This window comes from Sceloporus occidentalis, unplaced genomic scaffold (assembly GCF_023333645.1).
Source record: "Sceloporus occidentalis isolate IW3139 unplaced genomic scaffold, rSceOcc1.0.p SCAF_10, whole genome shotgun sequence".
Taxonomy (NCBI): domain Eukaryota; kingdom Metazoa; phylum Chordata; class Lepidosauria; order Squamata; family Phrynosomatidae; genus Sceloporus; species Sceloporus occidentalis.
In genome coordinates, this window is record NW_028316990.1 from 16,458,640 (window position 1) to 16,486,446 (window position 27,807).

General features: G+C 38.7%; 1 protein-coding gene across 4 annotated transcripts in view; it reads left to right on the top strand.

Annotated features, from left to right (window-relative positions):
• Positions 1 to 27,807, top strand: part of LOC149305982 (cadherin-8-like) — a 192,284-nt gene that overhangs the window by 150,357 nt on the left and 14,120 nt on the right. For all 4 annotated transcript variants that reach the window (XM_089476883.1, XM_089476882.1, XM_089476881.1 and 1 more), the window contains 2 exons: positions 10,831 to 10,952; positions 23,157 to 23,274. In XM_089476883.1, the coding sequence (XP_089333009.1) occupies positions 10,831 to 10,952; positions 23,157 to 23,274 (240 nt within the window). The remainder of the gene's footprint in view (positions 1 to 10,830; positions 10,953 to 23,156; positions 23,275 to 27,807) is intronic.

Sequence of the window (27,807 nt, forward strand, 5' to 3'; positions counted from 1 at the left end):
GCAACAAGTAATTCCAGCAATTTTCTTCCTGCTGCAACTCAAAAAACACCCCAGACAATTTTGGAAGCCTATTTGTGATTTGAGACTCATCTGCACAAAATTGGCATTTGGTTGTTTTTCACAGAAAAGGGGTTTTCTGTACAGAAAGTAGGATCAACTGCATATAATATAATTTCAATGTATAAGTATTAGTTCTCATACATAAAATCCTTCTTTCTGTGAAGGAAATCTTGTTTTATGCACACAACTACCACATATGAATTTTGTGCAGAGGAAATTCCAAAGTAAAAGGATTCAGATCAGCCCAGGCTTCTTCTCAATAGGGTTTCTAACACCTAAAAATCATGATTTATAACAATTTTCCAAATATTTTTAAATTATTCTTTCCACTCTTAACATGTTCAGTGGCTGGAATCCTGTTAGCAATATGCACAGATAAGTTGTGCTATGTGTGAGAACTGATTTTCTGTACAATGTTTGACAGAGGTATCCAACAGAGGGCAGCATAAATGACATTACACAGGTGGGACCATTGCATATCTAGTAGCCCATTAAAGTACATAGAGTAGGGTATAAATGCATATTGCTTCCATGCATTGTTTTTGCATAATGTTTGTAGCAATTATGCAATGTGTTGCCTGTCATGTGAATTAACCACTGAGCCACATACATTGAACTATACTGTTATTCAGTATAGGTGTTGTGCTTCATTAATTCAATGTAGGATCTTGGCCAGTGTGTGTCCTCTTTCCACTTTTTGGCCACACTTTGTTATGTAATTACATTTGCTTAGGACCAATAGGGTTATGACTGCAATCTCATCCATGCACAGCTGTGTGCAACTACAACTAAATTCAAGAGGGATTACTCCAGAGTAGACTTGATGAGAACTGCACTGTAAGAGCACTTCACTCTCTGTTGTATTGTGACTTACTAGTACCATCCAAAACATCAGTTAAGTCTTCATAAACTTATTGGTTTCAGTAAAGAATGCTACTGTATAGAGTTATAAACTGTGTGTTTGCTATAGGAAACCATAATCGAACACCAACAACCCAACTGTTGCTTGAAGTGTCAAGTTATCCCATTTTATCTCCAGCCTAAGAGATAACAAATTAGTGCATTTTATGCTTCAGCTTTAAGTGCACAATTAATATTATTTTGATGGTTCTTCTGTTGCTGTAAGAGGATGAAGCATGGTGTGTTGTTATTTTTAACTTTCATAACATCCATTTCACTAATGCTCGCTATATATAACATGCTGAGGACAGTTTGATTGCTCAAGGTCTTAGACTGGAGTATTCAGACTCTAGAGCTCTGCTTACAGGGTACTACTTTTCCACAGTTGTCTACATTTCATAATTATAGCTGTTCCTAGCCATACCTTTCACTTGCAATTTCTGTCTTGGTCTCAGTTTTGATATGTTTTCAGTTAAAAGGATTTTTGGCAGAAAAGATTGGAGAGACTTCTGTTCAAGACTGGGAAGACCCACTGCCTGCAAGCATACAGTGTTGGTTGGATGGGCCTGTATGATTTTTTAAACATATTTTGCCTGATGAGAAAACCAATGGAACTTCAAAAGCTTGTATAATGTATTTGTGTGCTTGTATGTGTGTGTGCATGTGTGCACTTAATGAAAAAAATAGTATCACTCTTTTGTGGTTTTTGGATTATGTTGTATTGAACTTCCATAGTGCCTGGCAGCATTATGTTTCCAACTTCAAATCCATGATGAGGATTTAACTGAAACTTCCCTCCCATTCTTCCTCCCTTATTGTCAATAGCTTGAGGCTTCAGGATACAGCATAACTGTATAACCTCCACATGTTGTGATCTAATGTTTTCTTTAGCCGGTCACAGAATATTTTTAGGGAAAGAGATAATGCATTGAGAAGATGCAACACCATGCTTGACAGCCAGTACATATGCCCTCATTTCTGCCATCTTCTCCCACAGTTTTCCCACTGGCTCGATCAATAAACATCCCATACTGAAAGGTGTGAAGTGGGATTCTTCATCATTTCACTGGAGATGTTTAGTGGAAGCTGTAGAACCAGGAACCCTGAATGCAGAGAGGATTCCTGTTCAGCCAAACACACACAAAAATCCTCTTTCAGACATTTCTGTTCAATGCAAAAAGGTTGTTAGTAGAACCAGCAGGGCTTGTTAGGACAGAACCAATGTACATGACCTACCCTCTATCCTTTTTAAAAACTCTAAAGAAGACCTTTGACAGAGATAGTGAACCCACAGTCCTTCAGATGTTCTTGGATTGTAAATCCCATTGTTACTTACTATTGGCTATGCTGGCTCAGGCTTGGGCTTGGACTGATGAGAATTGCAGCCCAAGAGCCACAGATTCCCAAATATGAAAATGGCAATATCTGCATGTACAAATGAACACAAAAGTCGGATCAAGCGATGGAAGAAAATAATCTTTAAAAGAACTGTCTTTCAGTGGCATTGCAGCCCCTTTATTGTGGTATACACTGTAATGTAATGTCTGTGTGTGTGTGTGTGGTATGAAAAAAAGATATTAGCGAATATACTTTTATATTCTGCATTATCTCAGATCAAAGCTGGGTGGATACATTATCCTTTTTTGTCACCAAGCCAAAAATGATTTTATGTTTTACTAAAAGTATAAATATAATAACCGAACTGTCATGCTATGCATTCTCTACTGAAAAACATGATCTTAAGAAGATAAATCATGTGGTTTTTAAAAAATAGCACAGGAACAAATTAAAGTGGAAAAGACATATAGCCGAATTACACTGCAGATTATTATTTTTCAATTACCCATAAATTACAATGCCACAGATAGTTTGTTCGCAGCTTTAACTTTTCCTACTTTATTTTCTCTCTCTCTCTCTCTCTCTCTCTCTCTGCAAGACTGCAAGGAACATAATCATTAATATGAGAGTTTTGCTCATTTTTCTCCTCACACCTTGTATAATTGACTTTAGTTTGAGTATGAGCAAATTTCACTACAATAATATCCTCCCCTGGAGAGAGGAGATGATACTAAAACATCTGTTCAAGTGCTTTTAAAAAATCCACCTTCCCATGTCTTCAGTTCAAAGAGCATTCGGTGTAGATTGTGAGTAGTTTCTTGCCCCCAACATCAGTTCAATAAAACTATAGATGGAGAGTAGATCTTATTACTGTTTGTCACCTGTGCAGCATTTTAGCAGTGCAAATTCCTTTACATCTTTTTATCTCATTAATTCTCACAACAAACCCAGAGGGAAATGGGATATTATTAATCTCATTTTACCAATGGGGAATTGAGGATAAGAGATAATAACTTGCCCAAAGCTACACACTGACATCATAGTGAAGCAAATTTTTAAGTTTCCGAAGTTGGTGTTGCTTGTGAGAGCTGAGGGAAGGGGATAGCCAGGAGCTCTATGGGAAATTCGACTATAATACAAGCTGGATAAACAGATGTTATTTTTTCAGTTTATTCCATTTTTCCTATCTGCAGAGAAGTTTGAAGGAATGAAATCAAATTACAGTTAAGGTGGTTGTTGTTGAGGATGGTTGTTGCTGCTGCTGCTTCTACACAACATTGTGCATCATGTTTTAAAAGGGATTTCAGCTGCTTAAAACACGGCGGGCATATCCTCTCATTCTTAGATCAGCTGTGTAAGATAGGTCAGTATTAGTGTCCTTCTACTACGGTTAGGAGTGAAAATATGTGGTTTGACTACTAGTGCTAGAGGCCTTTGTATAAGAGGTACAAGAAGAAATCACTCACAGTGATTTTTTTTTAATCTATAGTGGGCTGGCATTTTGTTCCAGCCCCCCCCCCCCCCCCGGTGAATTCCAAAATCTGTGGATGGTCATGTTTCATTATATATAATGGTGTATTAAAATCATGTCCCTAAATAAAATGGCAAAACCAAGGGTTGTATTTTAGATTATTGGGGGTGAGGGGGAGATATTTTCAAGCCATGGGTGATTGAATCTGTGGATACAGATTGGTGGCGCAGTGGTTAAATCTCTGTACTGCAGGCATCTTTACAATGCAAAGATGATAATGCATCTTTACAATGCATCTTTACATGTTAGCCCTGTTGCTCTGTACACTATTTTCTGCAGATTAAAGATTGCATTGAGGGACAAGGGAAGAAAAGCCAAAACAGTACAAAATAAAACCAGTGTCTTGGACAGGCAGGTTATCTCGCAAGATCCATCAGATACAATCTTGATAAATATGTATCTGTATGAAGCTATCAACCCCTTGCAAGCTTAAAGTAGAGTGGTGGGCAGACAAAAGAATCCTGGAAGATTTAATGTTTAAAAGTCTAATGTTATTCTTCACTTTCATAGAAAACTGTTATTTAAAAAACATTGAAATGTACCTCATTTTGAAAGCGATGTGCAGTGCCCATCTGATTCATTCTTTTTCCTAATCTAGCAAGTGATGTACATGGATAAAAAACAAACCATAAGTTTGCGAGTTCAATACCAGCTAAAGGGCTCAAGCTCGACTCAGGCTTGCATCCTTTCGAGGAGGTCACTAAAATGAGTATCCAGATTGTGGGGGGCAATTGGCTTACACTATGGAGTGCTTAAATGCACTGATAAGTGGTATAGAAATGTACTTGCTATTGCTACGGAGAGCCAACAGTAAGGGTTTTTTCACTGTAAAAAGAAAATTATATATTGACCATTAAAAAAGCAGGAGATCACTGTTTCCCCAAGATTACTCTTCTATGGATCAAACCAGGTCCATCCCTTCACATATAACAAATCAGTCGTCAATCATACAGTAAACCCCAGGGCCACGGACATTGGGGGATCTGAAAGCTGATTTGTCTCACATCCAAACCACAGCTCTATGCAAGCCGCCCCACCAAAAAAAACCCTAAAAGTGACTGGAGAATTGCATGCACATTATTATTATTTTTTTTAAAAAAATAACTATTTGGGATCCAAAAATGGAGGATAGTGTTAAGGGGGCATCTGAACTCACTAGAAGCTCCCATTTCAAGCTGGCTTGGGGTGGGATGACAGTTCCAGGGGTCACATTGGAGGGCTTCATGTGCCACATGCAGCCTGGCCAGTTCCTACCCTGGATCTTAGCCCCACTTAATAGTAATATTTTTCTTGTTCAAAGAATTTTTTGTTTTATTTTGAAAGAAAACCTTTAAATGCTCAGATATACAGAATATGTGGAGATGGTTCTAAGAAGGGAACAGCAGTCAACTATAAATTGATGAGTCCCTAGGGATTTACAACCAAGTAGCTTGTTTGTGGAACAAGAATGTTAAGTTGCCCATGACTCAGGTGGCAAGCAATGAATATCCTAACCAAGAATACATCAGTTATTGGTCCTTCACATGAGGGGTTTCTAGGCTTGCAGATGTTCATCCTGCTCAGAAGTTGTTTTTCTCCAATAAAGGCAGTATTCTCAATCCACTCTTCTTACATTCATAGCTTTGTTGTTATTGTGCTTTAATGCTTTCATCTTAGCACTACAGTTCCAGTCTTTTAAATTCCAAGCAACCCAGAAATGAAGTGTAACAGTGTATTTTAAAGAAATTGGATTCTGTATATTCAAGATTTGATTGTGTACTAGGTGCATACCGCTAGATCATAGAATCGTAGAATTATAGAGTTGTTTGGAGTGGGATGGTCATACTACAGTAAATCCATTGAAAACAATGTGGCTTAAGGTCATGACTGATTCAATCCCCACTAATTCTGTAGGCTTGTTTGAAGTAATTCTGCATCCAGCCTACTGGTCAGAAAAACAGTATAATGCACAGAAACATCTATAAGGTAATGATTGTCAAATAAGTGAAATATTTACATGAATCAGGTAAACCACACCAAACATAAATACCAATAACAGATTGAACAAGAAAAGGATGAAGGGAAGGGGAGAAAAAAGGAATGTGGCAGCACCTGTAAGTTTAACTGGTTTTCATTTTTTGCATGAGTTTTCACGGATATAATCTTCAGCTGCAGCACAGAGTGATAGTAAAGCATTAGATAGTAAAGCATTAGATTATAAAACATAGATTATAAAACATATTTATATAGTTGTGGAAGTCGGACAGAATGTCATAGGATCCAAAAACATGCAAATGATGTCTCTTGCCCTAATTTTTCAAAGGGCCAGGAACGATGTTACTGGTCTTTTAGATCTTTCAGATAAAACAAAAACATCAAATTTATCAATAGTGGCTGAAATTTAAAACTTGACTGGAAAAATCATCATCATTGTCATCATCATCATCATCATCGCTCTCCTAAAGGAGTAGGAAGGGGACTAGAGATTTGTTCTAGGAAACAATAATTCACAGATGTGGGCCCACTCTGAAAAGGACCTGTTCCTGGATAACAATTCTCACTAGTGGACAAGAAAGCAGGCTCCAATAATGTTACATAGATAACATTATTGCAGATGATCTTTCCATTAGCCTTATCCTCAGCCAATTAGTTCTTCAAAGGTAAATATCAGCACAAAACAAATAGGCATCTGGGAGAAAACAGGCAGAATAATCCCCAGATCTGGAGAATGTCAGAAGCATCCCCAGTTCTGCCTTTCCCCCATTAGTGTGCTCTCTACAAAAAAGCCAGCTCAACCTTACTCTTGGGTTTTACTTTAGTACCATACTTGAAATTCGATAATGTATCTTTACAATGCATCTTTACACATTAGCCCTGTTGCTCTGTACACTGTTTTCTGCAGATTAAAGATTGCATTGAGGGATGAGGGAAGAAAGGCCAAAACAGTACAGAATAAAACCAATCTCTTGGGCAGGCAGGTTATCTTGCAAGATCCATCAGATACAATCTTGATAAATATGTATCTGTATGGAGCTATCAACCCCTTGCAAGCTTAAAGTAGAGTGGTGGGCAGACAAAAGAATCCTGGAAGATTTAATGTTTAAAAGTCTAATGTTATTCTTCACTTTCATAGAAAACTGTTATTTAAAAAACATTGAAATGTACCTCATTTTGAAAGCGATGTGCAGTGCCCATCTGATTCATTCTTTTTCCTAATCTAGCAAGTGATGTACATGGATCTCTGATAACTGTACAAAAGTATTTTTGCTCTTTCCTCTGCTTGGAAGCATAAGCTTTGCATAAAACAATACGTGTCTTAAAAGCGTGAGTTGGGATTGAGGAAAAACCCATCCTGAGAGCCAGCATTACTAGTTGGGAATAATCATGTTCCCTGCAAATGGAAATGTAACACATTGGAGGGAAGAGTGGTTGCAGAGTGTATTTGCATTACATTGTCATGACATTTTTATATCACTTTCAGTTTCATGACCCCGTCCTATTGAATTATATGATTTGGAGTTAGGTGAGGAGAATTTGGGATGATTTGAAGGCCCCTGAACATAGTGTCTTCTCTCTATTTTCCTCACTAATAATTTTAATACATTTATAATATCCTGTCTTTTCCCCAATAATAGGCAGCTAACAACATTTTAAAACATTGCTAAAGTTTCATGAAAATACAAAACATTAAATTCGCATGCTCTTTTCTTTGGTTTAAATTGATATCAATGGAAGATCAGATAAGCTGCTGGGGTTGTACGGGATGTCCTCTCGGGATCCCTTCCAACTCTAGCAAGTTTAACTGTAACTAGTTAAAAATGCTTTCTTTAGATGCATGCAACAAAACCAAGGCAGCATTTTTAGCCCAGAAGAACACCCAGTCTGAATGGTTCCTTTACTTATGCCAAATACACCAATCCTGCCCATCAAAATCTCATTTCAAAGCTCCTGTCCCATCACTACATTTGCAAATGATTTTTAAAACAATATTCCTGCTTGATCGAGTAGGCTGAAGTTTTTAGAGCATTTTAAAGAGGTATGAACTGTTGAGAGGCAAATTTCTCATACATTTGAATGAATAGTGAAAGAATTCTTTACATCACTGCCTGGTACATCCACCACCACTTTGGGTCATCCACTTCTGAGATTAGAATGAGGTGTCTAGCTTCAACCACATGCCTCATTTTTATGTCGGAGCAAGTGACCCACATTGGTGGATATTCCAGTGCCTGTGCAGACAATCACCTTGGTGCAGGAATGGAGGGCTTGTTCTGACAGGTAGTCAAGTATGTTTTCAACCCATTTGAAGAGTCATATACCCATTTCTAGTATGGAATGTGCCATACTAGACATACTAGATCATCTGGACTACTTTCGCCAAAATTGGGATGTGGGACAAGCATTGTCTCAACAGGATGGCATCAGAACAAGGGGGGAAACAGGCCTTTTTGCTTGTGTAAACAGGATCTCAGGTCCAATTCTGCTGGGAGGACCTATGGGAAACATGGTGGGAATTAGTTATATTAAATCAGAACTGACCCAATATATTACTCTGTATGGTCTCATCACCTTGCAATCTGTAGGTTTCTTATCCCAGGAATGAAATTAACTGCATTACATGGAACAAACAAATAAACAATTTGTTGCAATTGTTGTAGTATGAAGCATAGAGGTTCTAAACATCAAGGGGTATCCCTTTATTGGAGATTTTCAAACTCGACGAGTTGGTCTCTTGTTTAGCAAATTAATTTTTTAAATGAATTCTCATCAAGTTTCTAATTATAATATCTTTAGATTTAATGTTTGCATTTCAGATGAAAGACAAATATTTTGGGGGCCAGTCACGAGAGGCATGAATAATTTCTTCAGAAGCTTATCTAATTAATTACATTCCTCTGTAATGTCTCTAAAATTTGAACCACCATCATTCCATTAATTTAGATAAAAGAAAACCTTTAGTGTTTAAATGTGACACTTGGCACGGAGAATTCAGTGCCTTCATTGTTTATGTATTTTATCAAGTCTAGATAAAATGTGTTTGAAATGTTGTGCGTATTCGGTGTGCATGCAGCTATATCCCCTTCCAAAAACAAGAAGTTCAATGTCATTTCATGTTTAATGCACATACATCTGGAAAACCCATTCACTGCATGAAGTCGAATGAAGATCCATGTGGAAAGTGGTTTGTTTGATTATCAACTGCATTTGTCTGCATTTCTTATCATGTGTCATGGTGAACTTTCCTATAACTAATTGAATTTGTCTCAGACAAGCTGAAAGACAAACTGTATTTAATGGATATTTGTCTGCCATTATGGATCTTGCACACTTACCCGAATCTGGGCTGCTAGAACATCGAAAAGAACTGCCTTCAAGGATTATGAAATGAAAGTTGCCTAAATTGGCTGTTGTAACTGTAGTACCACTCCTTGGATTTACAAAGCAGAATAAACTGACCAGGCTTAGAATAACACAGGAATTACCTCTAAGTAAAGGTGGTTAGGGATTGGGTGAAACATTCAGAAAGGTATAATCAATTGTACCTTTAAAAGCTACCCCCATGCAATCCCTTAATGTAAAAAACAAAACAAAACAAATCCCAAAACCTTGAATTCAAAACCACATTTCTTGATCAGATTGATAAAGCTTCATGTACAACTTCAAAACTAGAGATGCAATTCTTCACTAAGCTGCTTCTTGAAGGAAACAACAAGTGATCTTAGCAATGTTCTTCTTGCTGAGAACAAGTGTTCAAAACCTAGTTGGTTTTCCAAGCTTATTCACAATATGGTATGAATTCTGTGCAAAATTCGCACATCGTTGCTATGCACAGAAACATATTATTTTTATCCAGGAAATATTTCTTTGCTGAAATATTATGTCCTGCAGTGAAAATTTTGCTTTCTGAGCAGAAAATGTTGTTTCCTATGCAAATCACCTATGTGTGACTCTTGCACAGAAGAAGTCCCCACTGATGATATTTTTTGTCCTCCTCACAAAAAGCATCTGCACAGGGAATAATATTCCTACATAGAAATACAGTTGGCCCTTCTTATACATGGATTTTTTATACACAGATTCAAGCATCCATGGTTTGAAAATGTTCAAAAAATATATAAATTTCAAATATCAAACGTTGATTTTCCATTTTTTATATTGAATGAAAAGAAAGTGGGGCCAGAATGCATTCACGTGAATTCACTAGTTCAGCAAATTTACGTGAATTCGAATTGCGTTTGAACTGACTTCCCATTGCCTGAAAATAGCTTGCTATTGCCCGAAATTGTGTATGGTAGTCTATCACGCAATAACGTGAAACCCCATGATTGTGTTCGAACTGACTTCCCCTTGCCCGAAATTGCATTTGGTAGTCTATCACGCAATAACGTTAAACACCATGATTGTGTTCAGATTGCCATTGGATTATACCTCCAATTTCCCTTGTCTGATAAACTCCCCAGTTAGGATATTTCTGTTGTATTGCTTTGTGGGGTACCCCCCGTTTTTTCTTTTCCTTCCCTGCCTCTTTCTTTTTTTACCAAGCTGAAATAATAGATGTGCTGCCAGGCTGGCTAATAGAGTAAAATGGCAAAGATAAGAAAAGAAATAAATCTTAAATGTTTACATCCTCTCTTTCTCATGAAGCATGCCCTTTATCAATAAAACAAAGCAAACTTCCTCAGGAAAATAAATAAATAAATAAATAAATGAATAAATAAATAAATAAATAAATAAATAAATAAATATCTACCAATTTAGTCCAAGACGGTGTTCATCAAGTTAATCTCCAGTAAATGCTGCTTGCAATAAGGATTTATTTGTTGCCACCCTTTTGTGAAATGCTGCCCGTTCTTATTCATCCCCCACTTTCTCTGCTGTTGGATAAATCAGCCCAAGTAGAAAAGGCACAGCAAGATTTCAGCAAGTGTCTTCTATCTACTTTGGGTCCTTTATGTCATTAGTATGAAAAGAAGTGTGCTTACCTCTCTTTTTTCCCCCATGCTGTGTTTTTCTTCTCTTAGGAAACCCCAGTCAAATATCTCGAGTGCCTGTCGCTATCAAAGTTCTCGATGTAAATGACAACGCTCCCGAACTTGCATCCGGGAATGAAGCATATTTGTGTGAAAATGGAAAAACCGGAAAAGTAAATATCTCTGTGTTGTCCACACTGTAATTTTTCACTCAAAATTCTCAGTCGCCTGTTTGCTATTTGTGAGTCATACCTTTCCCCCGAATCAGTGGGAAACTGAATGTAGGAACCCGATTTCTACTAAATTAGGCCATTGTACCTTTTAAGTCCATGATCTCTGGAGTTCCTTGACTAGCAAAAACTGTCTAGAGCAGGTAGGCTGAGGAATATATGGCTCTCCACATATTTATGGACTGCAGGCACCAGCAGGCTTAGCCAGTATAACCAAAGATGAGCAATGACAAGAGCTTTGACCTCACAACATCTGGAACACTGTGCATTTCCCTTGCCTGGTCAGGTTTCCATCACTATTCTTTCTAGGCCTACTAGATATACTTCTAGCTGAAGATTCCAGGTATTGAACCTCGGGATTTTTGATACAAAGTGCATGTTTCTATCATTGAGCAACAACCTCTTCCATGTGGGTCAGCACTGGAAGCAGTGGGAATGTTTATGTGTATATGAAACAGGGCATTTTTAATTGATGTATGACAAAAACCTAAGAGAACCAGTCATACAGCTAGGGGAGTGACACAGAGCTAGGCTGGAGTAGAAGCATCACAAGCTCAAACCACTCAGTTGGTTGGTGAAGTGTTGGCTGGACTGAGTGGAAAATGCTGCAAAGAGGAGGATGAAGGTAGTGGCTCATTTCTCCATAAGTGTAGTGCTCTGCTGGGTGGAGAAAACAGAAACGGCAAAGAGAAGCAAATTGGCTCTTCTCAAAAAGTCGGTGATGGTGCACAGCAGTGATTGTGGTGATGGAGGCTGCGGCTTCCTCTTCCCCTTTGTCTTGTGGGATATGAAGTGAGACAGGAGCAGTCTGGAACCTACTGCTAATGATGATGCTGTTGCTGCAGCCACAACACAAATCCCCTCCATTCAGCACTAGTTCCATATTGGGGAAGGTAGCAGCCATGGAACCAGCACTGAGCCAAGGGAGACTGTGGTGGTCGCATGGCCAAGTCATGCATCAGTGCTTCACCTTTTCCTCAGAAGGAGCCACCCAAGTTGTTGGTGCTGTAGATGTTTTCCCCTGTAACTACACTCACTGCTGTTGTTTGTTTGTTTGTTTTAAAAAAACAACCTTGAAATTAAGAAGGGAACATAGGACATTCTAAAACCAGATGAAAAAGCAGGATGCAGATAAGTAAGCATGGCTCTCCCACCTGGAGAGCTGTACTTCACTCAATCCTGTTCTGGATCAATAAAGAGAAAATTGATTCTCCATTTGTTACCGTATCTGCTTTAAGCAGAACTTGTAGCAACTTGTTTTAATATGTGCATGCTTACACAGAAGATTGATACTGGAAAATAGTCAGTTAGAGAGAGAGAACAAGGTAGTATGGAATGTGGTTTGTGAGAAGATGTCTAAGACAGCAGCACTCCTGCAGAATGCAGATACGTATTTTGGAGATGTGATGTTGTCCAGGCCCCAAACTTTATCCAAGGTCTGCTTCAGCCATCAGTAAAGAAGACATTCGTTTCAGGCTGCATCAATGCAAAAGAACCTAATCTGCTAGGAAGCAGAATAGTGGAAATGAAATGGACTTGGATAATGATGATTATTATTATTCTACTTGTGAAGGCACTGAGTGACGGAAATCCATGGCTTTGTAGCTACCTAATTTATTCTGGGTAGTGACATTTTAATTTAAATAAACAGCAGTTGACAGCATGACACTAGAGTTGTTAATCCAGCTATTCTTGTGCCTCGTGGGTGTTTGGCATTACATTCACCATTTACCAAAGCAGCTTACCTGATAATAGAGTTAGAATTTGTTCCTTATTGTGGGCCTGCACAAGAACCTATGTATGCCAGGATTTGATTGTTGCAGCAATCCATGTTTTCACCTTCCAGCAGTCATTTCCAAAACTCCTTGCCCTAGTTACCCAGTTATCTGAAACACAAAACAACACATCATTAGACAAAACACTACCTATTGATACACTGAAGAATAAAAAACAAGTAACTAGCAAGTGACTGGGAACAATACATGTAATGGCAAAAATAACTTGGCTACAGCCTGTAAAGAGACCACTGCCATCCCTGCCCCCTATTGCCCCCTTTAAACTTGCTTTTCATATAATTATAGCATTTGTAGAACTGGAAAGTCAAAAAGTACCTTTAAGGTTCACCCAGTCCTCTGATGATCCAAGAAATGTACATCTTAAGTATCTCTAACAAATAACCACCCAGCTTTGTTTAACAAATCTCCAGCTTCTCCAGCACAAAAATCTCCACCACCTTCTGAAGCAGTCTGCTCCACTGTCAAACAGCTCTTATCATCTGTAAGCTCCTCCAAATGTTTTGGAGGAAAGAAAATACCCATCATCAGCATGATAGCCCTTCAGATACTTGAAGAAGCCTATCATATTGCCTGCCTTTGTTGTAAATACCTGCTCAACTCTATGTAAGTGAGCAATAGCTGGAGAAAAGGAGATGGCACATGAGCTTCTGTTCACCTGCTCTTTTTTCTCTTGGTAGCTGTGCAGATTAAATCCAGATAAACAGGGAAAGCAAAGGGACAATGTTGAAAATAGAGATAGTTTATAGAGGGAGGTCTGTATGGACATTTCCCCTAAGGACTCCCTGAAATACTGCAGATAAATGTAGTTATACCTCAGGTCTCCATCCTGAAAACCTACATGCTAAAATACAGTCAAGACTAAGGCAGCAGTAAAATTAAATATGGACAATCCATCTTTCTCCTTTATAAATGGCAGCATACAAGGATGGGGTTCCTATACTTCAGTATACCAGAAATGAAGAAACTTTGACAATTTCAGCTTGTGTATGGATAGGGGTGAGAAGATGGTTGTGTTCAATGGTTATGTTGAGGGTGGAGGGTTGGAGGGCAGAGGGATGGTTGTATTATGTTGATGAATGTTGTACTGTGTATTTTTATTTTCACTGTATCCCACCTCGATCTGTAGGGAGAGGGGGATTATTATTATTATTATTATTATTATTATTATTATTATTATTAAAATGATATGGATACTACTAGTGTGGCTTAGCAAATTTTTCATACCCAGTGCTAATCTTGAGCTATACCAATGCAGTATTTAAGGTGTAGGGAGGACAGTGAATTGAAACTCAGCATACCAAGAATAAGGAGTTGTGTAGGAGACTTCAGATTTCCATTTGCATATGTAAAATTACAACAGTGCACAGAAAATAACCCAAAATCTTACTGCTTTCCTATAGTTTAGATCTGAATTCTCCTGCTCCCTTTGAGTTAAAGCTCTATCAACTGATGCGAAGCAAGCATGCAGTTGCTTTCTACTATCTGAATACATTTACACATTTGCAGATTAACTTACAGCTAAGTTAAATTGAGTTTGAATCACCTTAAGGGAGCTGATTACTTCTCAACCTCTTAGAAAACCTTATTTGCAGTCTGTAAATATGCTGAGTGAACCATCTAATGCAGTTCATTTCTCCACGTGTTCTATTTTGGGCCTTGATATAATTGAGAGTGGCAACCACGGCTGCTGGTGACATGACAGAATGCATTAAAAACTGTTGATGTATAGCGTTGCCAGATGAATTCTTCTTGCCTTTATTCTCAGTCCATAACAGCAGAATGCAAAACTCTGATCTGCTGAAAAAGCATTTCACTTAATATTTGGCATTCTTTCCACAATTTTCAATATTTCTAAGATATTCTTTTTTCTGTTCTCTTCCCCATCTCTGTTTTTAATTCCTTACACTAGATGAATACATTATTTGATATTAATAAGACAGCTGTGCACATCACTGGTTTGGGAAGAAAACTGAGTAGCTGGAAGTTATCATTCCTTGGATGTGCTGCAGGTTGCCCCTAATCGAGAAAATTCATAGAATGAAATTGAAATTAATTTTAACAGAAGGGAGGGGAAAATCTGAATTCAAAATAAGCTGCAAAAATTATAGTTGATATTTTGCAATTTAACTGATATTCAAGATTCCTAGCTATAGCCATTCATAATTTCTTTAGCTCTAATTCTAGGGAAATAATGAATTTGACAATACCATTTGTCTTGTATTTGTTAAAATACTAATTTGTTGTTCATTCGGAATTTGCTAATTGTGCCTTTACCTTACAGTTTGGCTTCTAAGGACTTTATCACATGGGGAAATTGAAGGAAAATTAGGGGTTTAAACAGTGATTATCCCGTGAACACCACGAGATTCTTATGCTCCTCTATTATGACATACCTGACTCATCCCACCAGGTTTCAGTGATGCTGATTATATCATTTTTGTTGTGCTGTGTTAAGAGTAGTAGGAATACAATTTCCTATGGTTACAACCATAACAATGTAACCAGAAACACACTATATCTCAATTTATTTATTTATTTATTTATTATATGCTGCCTTTCTCCAAGAGTGCCATCCAAGGTGGTTCACAGCAGGAAATTAATTAAAATCCTCAATGTAATCTTAAAACCAATTAATATAATGAGGAAGGTTGCAGCTAGGTGACCTGAGTGTGTTCCTTCACACTCTGAACACCAGTTTCCATCTGTTGATGGCCAACCTCACGGTTTCTGCTCTTATTTCTCTCATCTTTAAAGCAACTGTGAAATTAGCAGCCCTTTCAATGACTGCATAAACTAAAGCACTGTAAAAAAAGAAGTAAGGTAGGACACATGTCCGCCCTTCCCAATCCAACATCTTACCCCAGATCTTCAGAGAAAGCTTTGCCATGGTTCAGGATGACTCCCAGCCTATTCAGCATCTCAGCCTTCTCAAACTCCAAACTATATCATTCACTAGTAGCTTGTATCAAGCCTCTCCTCTTAGCTGGTTGGTTGGAAGAGTGGTTGTCAGTTCTGCAGGCTCTGATGGATATATCACTCAGAAGCAAAGAGACAGTGCCAACTGCTTCTTAACCGTTAGCTGCCATTGTTTGACAATTCTGGGCAACTAAACAGCAATTAGTGCCATATTTTTTAAAAAAACATGTGTCCAATTTACATTACTGTGCAGAGCAGAAATTATCTAGAAGGCCAAACAATTTTGAAAAGCCTACTCTTTGAAAGATGATAAGGTGTCCTTATGCAAAACTCTTTGTACAATGTGTCACTTCCAATAAGGCCTTTCTCTTTTCATCCTTACCTCAAGAAGAATTAGGGTTGTAAGAAATTCTACTATCTCCTTTGGATGTAAGGGAGTGGTGGGGGCAGAATGGCCAGGGAGGGAGGTGTAAGTACCTGAATCTTCATTTTTGGTAACTGTGGTACATTTCTCTCCCATGTATGATAAAGTATTTTTTATACTTGAATTAAAAATTTGGTTTATCCAAGTTTGAAATGAAATCAAGTATTTCGTTCTTCTCTTCCTACCCTGTTCCTACCCAACAGTTGCAAATGTTGACATCACTTGGATTTTCATTTCCAAATCATCACAGACTTTATGGGATCAGGAGGTTCCAGTATGTCCTCCAGACCTTTTCTGCTGCAGTTGGTTTCATTTGTATTCATTCCCTAATCACTGGCACTCGTTGCCCTTCATTTATTTCTTTGCTCTTTGTGGAATATTGGCTGAAGATTTTTGTTTTGCAGGAGGTGGGGAGAGAAAAGGGAAGAAGAAGGCAAACTATAAAGGACAAATTCAAATATACAGCTGTGTCAATCTGGATCAGTATGCAGAGGGATGTTGCTATACCTTTGAGGCTAACTGAGAGAAAGATATTTGTAGCATAAACTTTCATAGACGCAGGGGCTGGAGAGATTGCTCCTAAGGGGTATCCTGCAGCTGCCTCTTTCATCGCTGGATCGGGGCTGCAGCAACTACACACTGCGGCCCCAATCTGGCATTTCCATGCCAAGGAAAAGGTGTCCTAGGTGCGGTGGCAGCAGCCTTTCGCCACTTTTTTGGCACAGCACATTTAAGAGAAATGGGGCTGGCATTCAGGTGACTGGTGTGTGGACAATGTGCCCCCACTCTAACCTGAGGCCAGCTCTTTATGCCAGTCTGTTTAGGCCCTGAGTCTACTTCTAGAGTCTACTGCATCTGATAAAGTAGACTCTGGGGCTATATAGATGAGCTGGATCGGTGCCACAGCAACCACATGCCATGGCACTGATTCAGCTTCTGGAGAGTGCAAAAAGGAGCTGCAAAAAGCAGCTCCTTGTTTCCGTACTCTAAAGGGTATCATAGCTGCATCAGCATGGCTTTGTGATGCCCTTTCATTGTTGCATTGTCTAGATACAGCACCAGGGTTGTGCCATGATTCTGAGTGCCATCTAGAAGGGTGCACGGCATCATGATGCAATGGGGGTGGAGTCACAGCATCCAGCGTGCGGACACTGCACTGTGGCTCCACCCACAGGCTGGCACAAACTGCTGGTCTGCACACCACCTCTGTCTATAAAAGCTTACACTATCAACCTCCTTCTCTTATGTTAGTCTCTAAGCTGCTACATGATCCCTTTCCAATAAAGGACCGTGGAGATAATGGGGTGCAGAAGATTAATTTTAGAGGAAGGGGATCACCTTCTTGCTTCATGTAACAAATTAATACTTAACTATGCAAACTATGCAAGTTAGTAAACCTATTGCCTTGCAGTTAAGGGATATGTAACAGGGACTATCCACACCAAGGATGCCAAAAGATGTGGTCAGCCAAGTATTGTTGGACTGCAGTTCACATCATGCCTCACCACTGGTTACGATGGCTAAGGCATATCTGTAGTTCAGCAACATCTGAAAGTTAGCACACTTTTAACTCTCGTGTTAAAGGTGAATTGAAAATTATATTCAAGTTTTAGAGCTCACTATAAAATTTCATGGAAGAGCAATTTTCTCTTGCTGCTGAATTGAGGGAGGATGTTATTGAGTGGGATGATTTTATCTTATCTTACCTAATTTTAGGAGATGGTCTTGCCCCAGTAGACATTGCTGAATGTATGACTGAAAGAAGAGTGAGACTTTAAAACAAAGTTTCAAGTACGAGGGGGGAAAAAAACTTTGGCCACCGCATAGAGCCCATAAATGGTAATCCACAAACAGCACACGATTTTCCTCCTCACAAATCCCCAAAGTTCTCCACTCCTGGAAGACATATTTACCGCCTCCTCTTAAATGGTTTGAAAAGTTCAGCTCAGATCTAGCAAAGACATCATGAGAAGTCTTGTGGCATAATTCAATCTTTTGTAACGTGGATTTTTTGGAGCAAAATTGGAAAGTACAGACTGATTCAACTGGCTCATTCTGCTCTAAACTCCTTCTCTGGCATCATGAAAAGGAAGAAGGACAGAGCACATTTAAGACAAGGGTTTGCTTGTTTTTACACGTGCCTTCACAGATATTAAACCACTTCTCCAGATGCAGTACCAAGTAGGTTTATATCCAGAAAAGCTAATACAAAAAGAAAATTCAGTTAGCCTTAAAAGTGCTGCCATGTTCCCTTTTGTTTCCTCTCTCTCTTCCTTCCTTCTTTTCCTGCTGCAAGAAACTAACATGGCTGCTTCTCTGACAATTGCTCTGGCATCTCTTCCCCTCCATTCTCTTCTCATTCCCCACCCTCTCCCTCTCTTTTTGCAGTTTTTGTTTGATGTGTCTCAGTGACCTCCCCCCAGCAATCTTTTCAAAGTAAGAACTGCTGTGCTTCCTTTAATCTAAACACTTTATTTTTCTTCCTTTGAAAAGATCAAGACAACTTACAACAATCTGAAATAACGGGATACTGTGGTTGTGACTTAAAAAAAAATCCCAATCACTCCCCCCCCCCCCTTCCTTATGTAGATCTTTTAAGCAATTCTCAGCACTTCACACACAGCAAAAGCAATAAATTCTGGGAAACATTACAATGACAGGTCAATCATGAATGCCCCTCTCCCTTTCATTTTCTTATGCTGTAATCTCCAGACTAGAAAGTGTCAAGGAATTACTGTAATAATGGCCATTCATTAAGCAATCACTCAGCAAGTGAGGAGCCAGGGAGGGAAATGGGACTTACCTGTTAGCACAGCACAAAGACAAGGCATTGAAAAGTTGTTGGGCCTTTGCCAGAGCCAACAAGGCAGAAAGCTTTGCCATTGTTTGTTTGCATGGCTTCATGTATGTATCTGGCGTTAAGAATTTTATTATATGCATTGCATGCATGCATGGAGAGAAGGTTGCTATGGGAACCCAAACTCTTAATTTCTTAACTTGAGAATGAGAAACAACAAAACTGATATTTTCTCCACAGTATATCTTGCAATGTCTCACATCCTTTTTTTTAAAGGAGGGAGGCTGGTGGTAGAAATGAGTTAATAAAAACAGAGATGGATGTGAAGATGAGTGAGAATGGCAACTTCGGATAGAAGTTCAGTAGAAGATGAACAGGTTTCCGAGAGATGCATGCATCTCTTTCCCCATCGACAGGTGTGGGAATAATGTGGCATCCAAGCTTAATGTACCCTAGCCAGGTCTCCCAGTCCCAGAACTTTTCAGAATTTTAACCCTTCCCATCAAAACAATCATCTTTGGAGGTCACCCTTCTCCTATAAAAAAAGGATGCGCCTCATTTTTTAAACAATCAAAACCAGAAGTGCCCCCCCTTTGGTCATGTAAGTACAGGTGTATGAGTGTGGATGTTCAAACTGAAAGTGATATTCTATTTCTGTTTGCATGTGAATAGGTTGTTACAGCTCTGAAAAAGTCCTGGGTCTCAGGAAATGGCCTCAGGACTCCAAGTGCGTCTCTCATTCTTTATACTTTCCCACTGCCCTGATCTGACAGAGAAAGTCCTGAGTAAACCTCTGTCATCCCATTTTTGAGCTGGTATTAAAGTGTCTTAGGGGCTGTACAAATAGCCCCTAAGAGGTGGCATGCAGCGGCCCCTTTACTGGCAGGATCGAGGCCGCAGCCAACGCACGCCACTGTCCTGATCCAGCCTCTGCAGGGCAGAAAAAGGAACCACAAAATGCAGCTCCCTTTTGTGCCCTCTAAAAGGCCCATGACTTCCCTCCTTGACTCTAGCTATCTGGTGTACAGACTTTCTCTTTTTCTGCCCCCTTCTGCCTTCTCTAGCTTTATTGTCTTTTCTAATGAGTCAGTGCCTTCTTGGGATGTGACCCAACTATGACAGCCTCATTTTTGTTATCTTGGCTTGTACAGAAGGGTCACACTAGCTCTGCTCTTGGACTCGTTGTTTGACTTTTTGGTTGTCTCTGGTATCCTCAGCACTCTTCTCCAACACCACATCTTAGATGACTTGATTTTTTTCTGCTGGCTTTCTTCATTCTCCAGCTCCCATTTCCATAGATGGTGAGAGGGAATACAATGGATTGGACAATTCTAACCTTAGTGCTCAGTTGTACATCTTTATACTTTAGGATCTTATGTATTCTTTCATGGCTGCCCTGTCCATTCCTAGTCTTCTTATTTCTTGACTGCAGTCTGCTTCATGATCGATGCTTGATTATAGGTATGGGAATTCTTTTACTATTTCAATTTCTTCATTGTCTAGGTTGAATGTATGTAGCTCCAATGTAGCCATTGCTTTTATTTTCTTTATGTTCAGCAACAAGCCTGCCTTTGTCCTTTCCTCCTTGACCTTCCTTAGTAATTGTTCCCAGTCCATGTTGTTTTCCACTAGTACTATGGTGTCATGTGTGTATCTTATATTATTGATATTCCTTCCTACTATCTTTACTCCTCTTTTCCCCAAGTCTAAGCCTTCTCTTCATATTATAGTTTCTGCATACAAAGACTGACCCCTTTGCCAATTGGGAACCATCCTCTTTCTCCGAATTCAGTTCTAAGAGTAGCCTCTTGTCCCAAGTACAGTTCTTTTCACCAGGACTATGAGATGTGGTGGCACTGCCACATATACATAACAATAATGGGCAAGAATACTGTCTCCTAGCTTTTCTGAGCAGTCAATAAACAGCTAAGAATAATAGTAGCTACTTTTGCAACACACTGACCTTTCCCTAGTAGGTTTGGGAAAGGTTTGTAAAACTATATGTAGGGAAGGGTAAGTCGAAACTGTTTGTGAAGTTGAAAGCTTTCATGATTTGTTTATTTGTTTATTTAATTAGTTTTATGTGGGTCTTTTTGGGCTATGTGACCACGTTCTGGAAGAGTTTATTCCTGACGTTTCGCCAGCATCTGTGGCTGGCATCTTCACAAACGTCAGGAACAAACTCTTCTAGAACATGGCCACATAGCCCCAAAAACCCACCAAAAAACTATGAATGCTGGCCATGAAAGCCTTCAACTTCACATTGTTTATTTAATTGTTTACTTATGTATTCTTTTATTCCTAGATTTATATCCCATCTTCCTCCCCAAAATGACATCCAAGGTAGAAATCAGAAGACTGAACTAATGTTTTATGCCCTCTACAAGCAAAGTTGTGGCATACCGAATCACTCACATTAACACAAATCTAATCTCAGTAGCTCCATATCTCACTTTTAATGAATAAAAAGAAATCACTGAGGCTAAAAGACCATAAAAATGCCAAAGGTATACCTTGTGACGTTTTCTATAGAAAGGCAGATAAGCAGAATAAATATACACAAGAGTAATTGGTGAGCATATTGCCTCCTAGATTTTCAGTGCAGTCGATAAACAGCTAAAAATAATAGTAGCTACTTGTGTAACACATTGGCTTCGTCAGACTGTCTAAGCAGGGAGAACCCAATGATTCTTTGTGGTAACTAAAACATGGGACATAGTACAGCCCAGATTATACACTTTCAGACTATAATCATAACCATTCTTAGTCAAAAATAAATTCAATTGAAATAAATGTTAGTTATACTGAAGTGAATGTGACTTTATGTGCATTTAATTCTACTGGAAAATTAAGCCAAACCTCCTTCTCACACACTGTAATCAATGGGATATTTTTGAAGGCTAAATCATATTCAGTGTGACAACACTTTGCTGGTATTTTATTTTTTCACCCTCCTGTTTGGAAGTCTTCCTTCTGAATGAAAACCACACAAATTGTTGAATGGACCGCACCAGAAATGAACAGAAACAGCTTTCCTGGCTCATGTAACTTTAACAGAGACTTGATGTGTAGATATCAGAAGATACAATCCCTGTAACCCACAACAAAATCAGGGTGAGATTAAGACACATTGAGGGCTACTCTATACCTAAGTGTATTATGCAATTTACTATGGATTTTCACACATTCACATTGACATTTATCTTCACTTTCCAGCACAAATTTGTATATATTTGTCCTCCTTCTGCCAAAAATGTGTCGCCACTCAAATCCATTAGAAATAGAAAAACAGCCACACATTTTGTAATGCACATCCCTATTGATATTCCTGGATTCTTTGGTAATAGCCATGAAGGCTTTTTCTGAGGAATCCCCCCCCCCCCATTCCTGAACTCCTCCAAATCAATCAATCAATTTATTGTGGTCAATGACCATATAAAATGGCCATATTTTCAAATACACATGAATACATAAAACATATACATACTATAAACATTAGTAAGATACATACACCTGCAAACTTCTCCAAATCAAATGTGATGGGGCTACAGTCTTTTTAAATAGAATGAAGAGTATTTTAATCATTTCGACAAGCCCTTACTCACTGGACTATGTCAAGTTTAAGAAGCCCCATAGTATTAATTTTTGTTTTTAAAAGTGTATGTTTATAGTGGTCTTTCTTTCTTTCTTTCTTCCTTTCTTTCGTTCATTCATTCATTCTTTGAAAGATAAGTTCTTTGTTACTCAAGGCAGGAACCAAACGATGTTGAATTTACATCCCATTTAAATAGTGGAACAATTGTTGTTGTAGTGTGCCTCCAAGTCATTTTTTCTTTCTTTAAGGCAACCCTAAGGCAAATCTATCATAGGGTTTTCTTGGCAAGTTTCTTCAAAGGGGTTTGCCATTGCTATCCTCTGAGGCTGAGAGAGTGTGACTTGCTCCAAGGTCAACTAGTGGGTTTTTATGCTCCAGTGGGGATTTGAATCCTGGTTTCCAGATCCATAAGTCTAACATTCATGGGACAATACTCATCATGAATTTAATCCCACCAGGTTGAATGAGAATTTAACTCAGCCAATTTAGATGTCATCCAACCCAATGAATGTCTCTCTTCTTTGAAAAATCACACACTAATTTTCATCATTCTGGTTAAAGAGTCTTTGTGGTACCATATTTCATATTTAGGTAAATATGTTTTTCTCCCAATTTTTAGGTCATTCACACCATGAGAGCCATTGACAAAGATGATCCTAGAAACGGACACTATTTTGTTTATAGCCTTCCACCTGAAATGATCAACAACCCCAATTTTACAATTGAGAAAAACCAAGGTAAATAAAATGTGGTTCAGTGTGCTGTCCTTTTCTCTCTTTCAATCATTTGTTGTGTTTATATTGTTAATCTCTGTTTTTCTGTATTAATTTTGCTTCATTTTTATAGCTATATGGTTATCTTTTAGCAATATCTGGTATTGGTGCAATATAAAACAAGTTGGGTTAAAACTCATTATGGTACAGTTATTTACTTTAACAAACCATTTACATCCTTTCAGAAGAGATTTACTTTCTCTTAGATTTGGTACTAATTTTGAAATGCTTGTGATATGTACTGTAAAATAGGGTATTGATTTTTTTATTGACAAAGATAGATTGGCTTCATGTTTACGGAGAGATAAACAGATCTATCTGTCATGTTGCCTGTATTAGTCAGAGAGTTCAATCTTCCCTGCAGAATGATCTCCTGAAATATGATTTAACAAGAAGATGACAGCCAGTTCTTAATTTCATTTGCATGCATTCACACAAGTACGCATGGGTGCACATATACACACAATGTTATGTTATCAATGCAGATATATATATATGGATAAAACTGGAATTGAGGTGAAATTCCTTCCAATATATTTTTCCTTCTGAGAATGACATGCATCCTACACTGCAGTTATGGATTCATAACCTAGGCCTTGTCTACATTATTTAAATATGCCACACTCTATTTGAATAGAATACAAACCCTTTTCATGTAGTTCAGAGGACTTCTGGCTTTTTGCCGGATGTGTGTGTGTGTAAAACAAACCTCCTCAAACACCACAGAAATAAGAATTGCAGTTTTTACTGGGGTATCTGCCAGTATCTGTGTGGATGTACATTACTGAACATTTGTCTGCCTGTCCACTTTGCATGGATTCACATGGTTGCACATTTTTGGCAGCAGAAAGGTAAATCGATGCAAATTTGTGCAGGAAAGTGAAGACAATTAAGCATGGATATGAATGTGTGAAAATCCAAAGAATGTGTGCAGTTGGGGAAATACATACACTCAGACACACTTATACACACACATGCACACACGCACACATGGAAATTGTGCACAAATAATGTATGCAATGTTCACATAGGGCTGGTACAGATGGGTGCTTTGCACCGGCCTGGACCCAAAATTAAGGCTAGATAGGGCTGGACGTCCACATTAGACATTTCTTTGATTCCTTTAAGAACCAATTTGAAAATCAACTTTTGAACAAAGAGCATTTTTGGAGGTATTCCTGTGTTTCATAGACAGAGGCCTCCTATTGAAAGGCTGAGTGTACCTCATCAAAAGCCAGTTTTAGCAAAGGAGAATTACTATCAAGTGTGTACTAAAAAAAAGGTCAAGAAAGTTGTTTGGTCAGCAAAGTTGAATGACACCTTAGTTTAGTCTAGCTGTTTGGAATGAAAAGGGCACACTTTAATCCTGTTGCATTCTGGAATTGTAATTTCATTCACACTGAGGAAGGAAGAGGACAAATTCGGATTCCTTTTACTCCTGTTGAGTAATAAAATTTAACCTGGCTTCATTTCCTGGCATGAGATGTACTTGAAGGTCATGCAGCAAATGAATAGAACAGTGCTTTGACAGATAACTGTATGTCTGTGTGGATTGTCACTTTAGTGTCTGCTCTTCATCAAGCTGATAGATATGGTTGCTAGCTCTACTTAAATCTCTTAAACTTAGTATGCCCGAAGATTGTTTGTACCCTGCATGTATGTTAATGTGCAGGCAGTCTGCAGAATCTAGATTCTGCTGTTAATGCCATTTGAGATTTTGCCAAAATGAGGGACAGACAGGTTTCAGGAGTGCATGGAAAGGAGTCTATTGGTCTTGATCTATTAAAGGTTTTCCTTTTTCATAGAGAAGTGTGATCTGCTTCTCGAAAGGGCATGACTGTATCTTATGGGTTTAAATGACAGGAAAGATTTTTTTCTAGTTGACTGTGAGGAGAAGGATCTTGCCAATTCATAATGAAACCAACAGTCCAAGGAAATGATTGCACTATCCCTTAATTGATTATATATATATATATATATATATATATATATATATATATGGCAATCATTTACTGATCTCCTTCAATGATGCGGTAGCTATTGGGGATGGGGAATAGATGGTCAAGAAAGTTCCCTCAACCCCTATGATACTTTGCTTATATAAGTTGAGATTCCACTGATTTCAGTGAAACTAAATTTACAAAGAAAGATCTAGGCATAGTATTATAATTATTCCCCAAAGGGGAAATTTTGTATTTCTCTTGGGTCTTAGCTGAACAGTCAGTTCTCCTCTCTCCTTCTCCCCTTCTCTTACCCCTCTACTATTTCCATCTCCCCTTCCACCTTATAAAGTCATTTGCAAAATGGCATAGGAATGCAAACCTTTATAATTGTTTGTATAGACAAACAAATATGTGCTGTTTTTTGTGTGACTAATCGCACTGCATTATGTGAGGAACCTTTTCTCTGGGAGAGAAATTTCAAAACCAATTCACAATTTGTTTTGAGAAATCATTATTATATATGTGTTAATTTTTGCTGCACAGACATTACACACACACCGCACCACACACACACCCCACATATCTCTGGTTCCAGATATGTGTTTTCTCATAATTGGTAACCTGATTTCCTCCTCCATCTTTTCAACTGATGTTACCAGAAATGGAAACGGACACATTGTCCTGCGAGGCACGTTCTCTGCCACCAGGCTAGGTCCCTTCTCCGGGGAATATTAAGCACACTTTTAGCCTGCAAAGCCCTTTCCCTGTTTGCTCCCTTTTAAAAAATTATCAGGACACCAAAGAAAGTCAAATCATTAAAGTAATCCTGATCAGTGCATCTTGTGACTTGTCATCAATTAGTTTATAAGTGAAATCCACATAAATTTATAAGTGAATAAAGCAACTGCAAAACTGCAAATGGGTTTTTTTTAGAACAGCCAATTAATGTGGAATTTGGACAAATGACTTTATGAATAAGCATTCATGGAGGTGAGGTAGAGCAGAAATAAACTGATGCCCTGTCTCTTGGGATTTGAAATGGGGTGAGGGCCTGATTCACACATACCAAAACCTCAATGGGACCAGTAGTTTCAGCAGACATGGCCGCACCCCATGTTTTCACAGGGTCCTGATTGAAATGATAGGTGAGCCTTTTTCAGGTGGCATTACTTCCAGGGACCAGGCTTTGCTCTGCCATCCTCCTTCACAGATGGTAAGAAGGCAATTGAGGAAGACACTCTCAGCTGTTGCTCTTGGAGATCCATTTTGTTTCCCCTGCTTGCCCATAGGGGAAGACAGGGGAAGGAAACAAAACATTTTCAGCTGGTCCTTCCATGTTTTTGTTTGACAGCACCAGTTGAAAGAGAACCACATTTCTCCCACGTGGCAGTTAAGGTGGTGTCAAACTGCATTAACTCTGCTGTGCAGATGCAGCCTAAATGTTGATGGCATCTAGGACATCAGAAATCCTAGAAATCTGTTGCTTTAACCAAAACCCCTTTCCAATAATTTGCGCGATAATTTGTGTCCCTTGCAACTCATACTTCCAAACCGTACTATTTAAAAGTAAAGCAGTTTTCCTCCCTTTTCATAGCACTAAGTTTTTAGGATAAAGTACACATTCCTGAGTGTGCAGTACATTTTTGTCCCCAGCCTTGTTTGTTTACTTAGGTACATAAGGAAGCTTTGTGCCCACAATTTTGTGCGTAAGAATTAATTTCAATTCAATTAGCCTTATCTCGCTAGCAGAATCTTGGCAGGCATCCTAATTCTTTTACCATTGGCAGCTGAATGTCCTTAGACAGGAAAGAAACTATGCACTATTCCCATGACAATTCAAAGTGTGTAATTCCATTCACATGTCTATAAGGCAACAAGTCATACACAACCATTGAGTGTTCTGAGAGATAAACAGCTCATCATATTCTTGGACTGCACCAAGTGAGATGAAGCAAAGGAGTATCACTTAAGCAAAGCAGAGCATGGATTGCATCAGGTAGAGGCAGAAGCTGCTTCGACACTACAAAGCCAATGCAGTTTGACACCACTTTAACTGCCATGGCTCAATGCTATGGCATTCTGGGATTTGTAGTTTTCTGAGGTAGTTACCCTGCCACTCCCAGGATTTCATAGGATGGTGCCATGTCAGTCAAAGTAGTGTCAAACTGCATTAATTCTGCAGAGTGTCAGCAGCCAGAGATGGATAGACAAAGAATGAGAGAGAGAAAAAGAGAAAAAGAAAAACAGCACTGTACTGTACCTTCAAAGTGAAAATTCACTCGCTGTAAGAGAATACCCTCCCCCCATACGCATACACAGAGAAAGAGAGACAACATTAGATTATCCAAGCTAGTGAATGACGGGAAGTGAGGTTTATTTATATGACAGTTTCCATCATGCAGTCTTTCTCTCTTCATACTGTCTGAAGTGGACAGGAAATATCTTACGATAAGCAGTTTGTCAAGAGACCCTCTTATTTCATCCCAGGTAGCATATAGCACTTGTTGTAATGAATTATAGGTGTTTTCAACAAAGGCCTTCCCATAGATTCAAA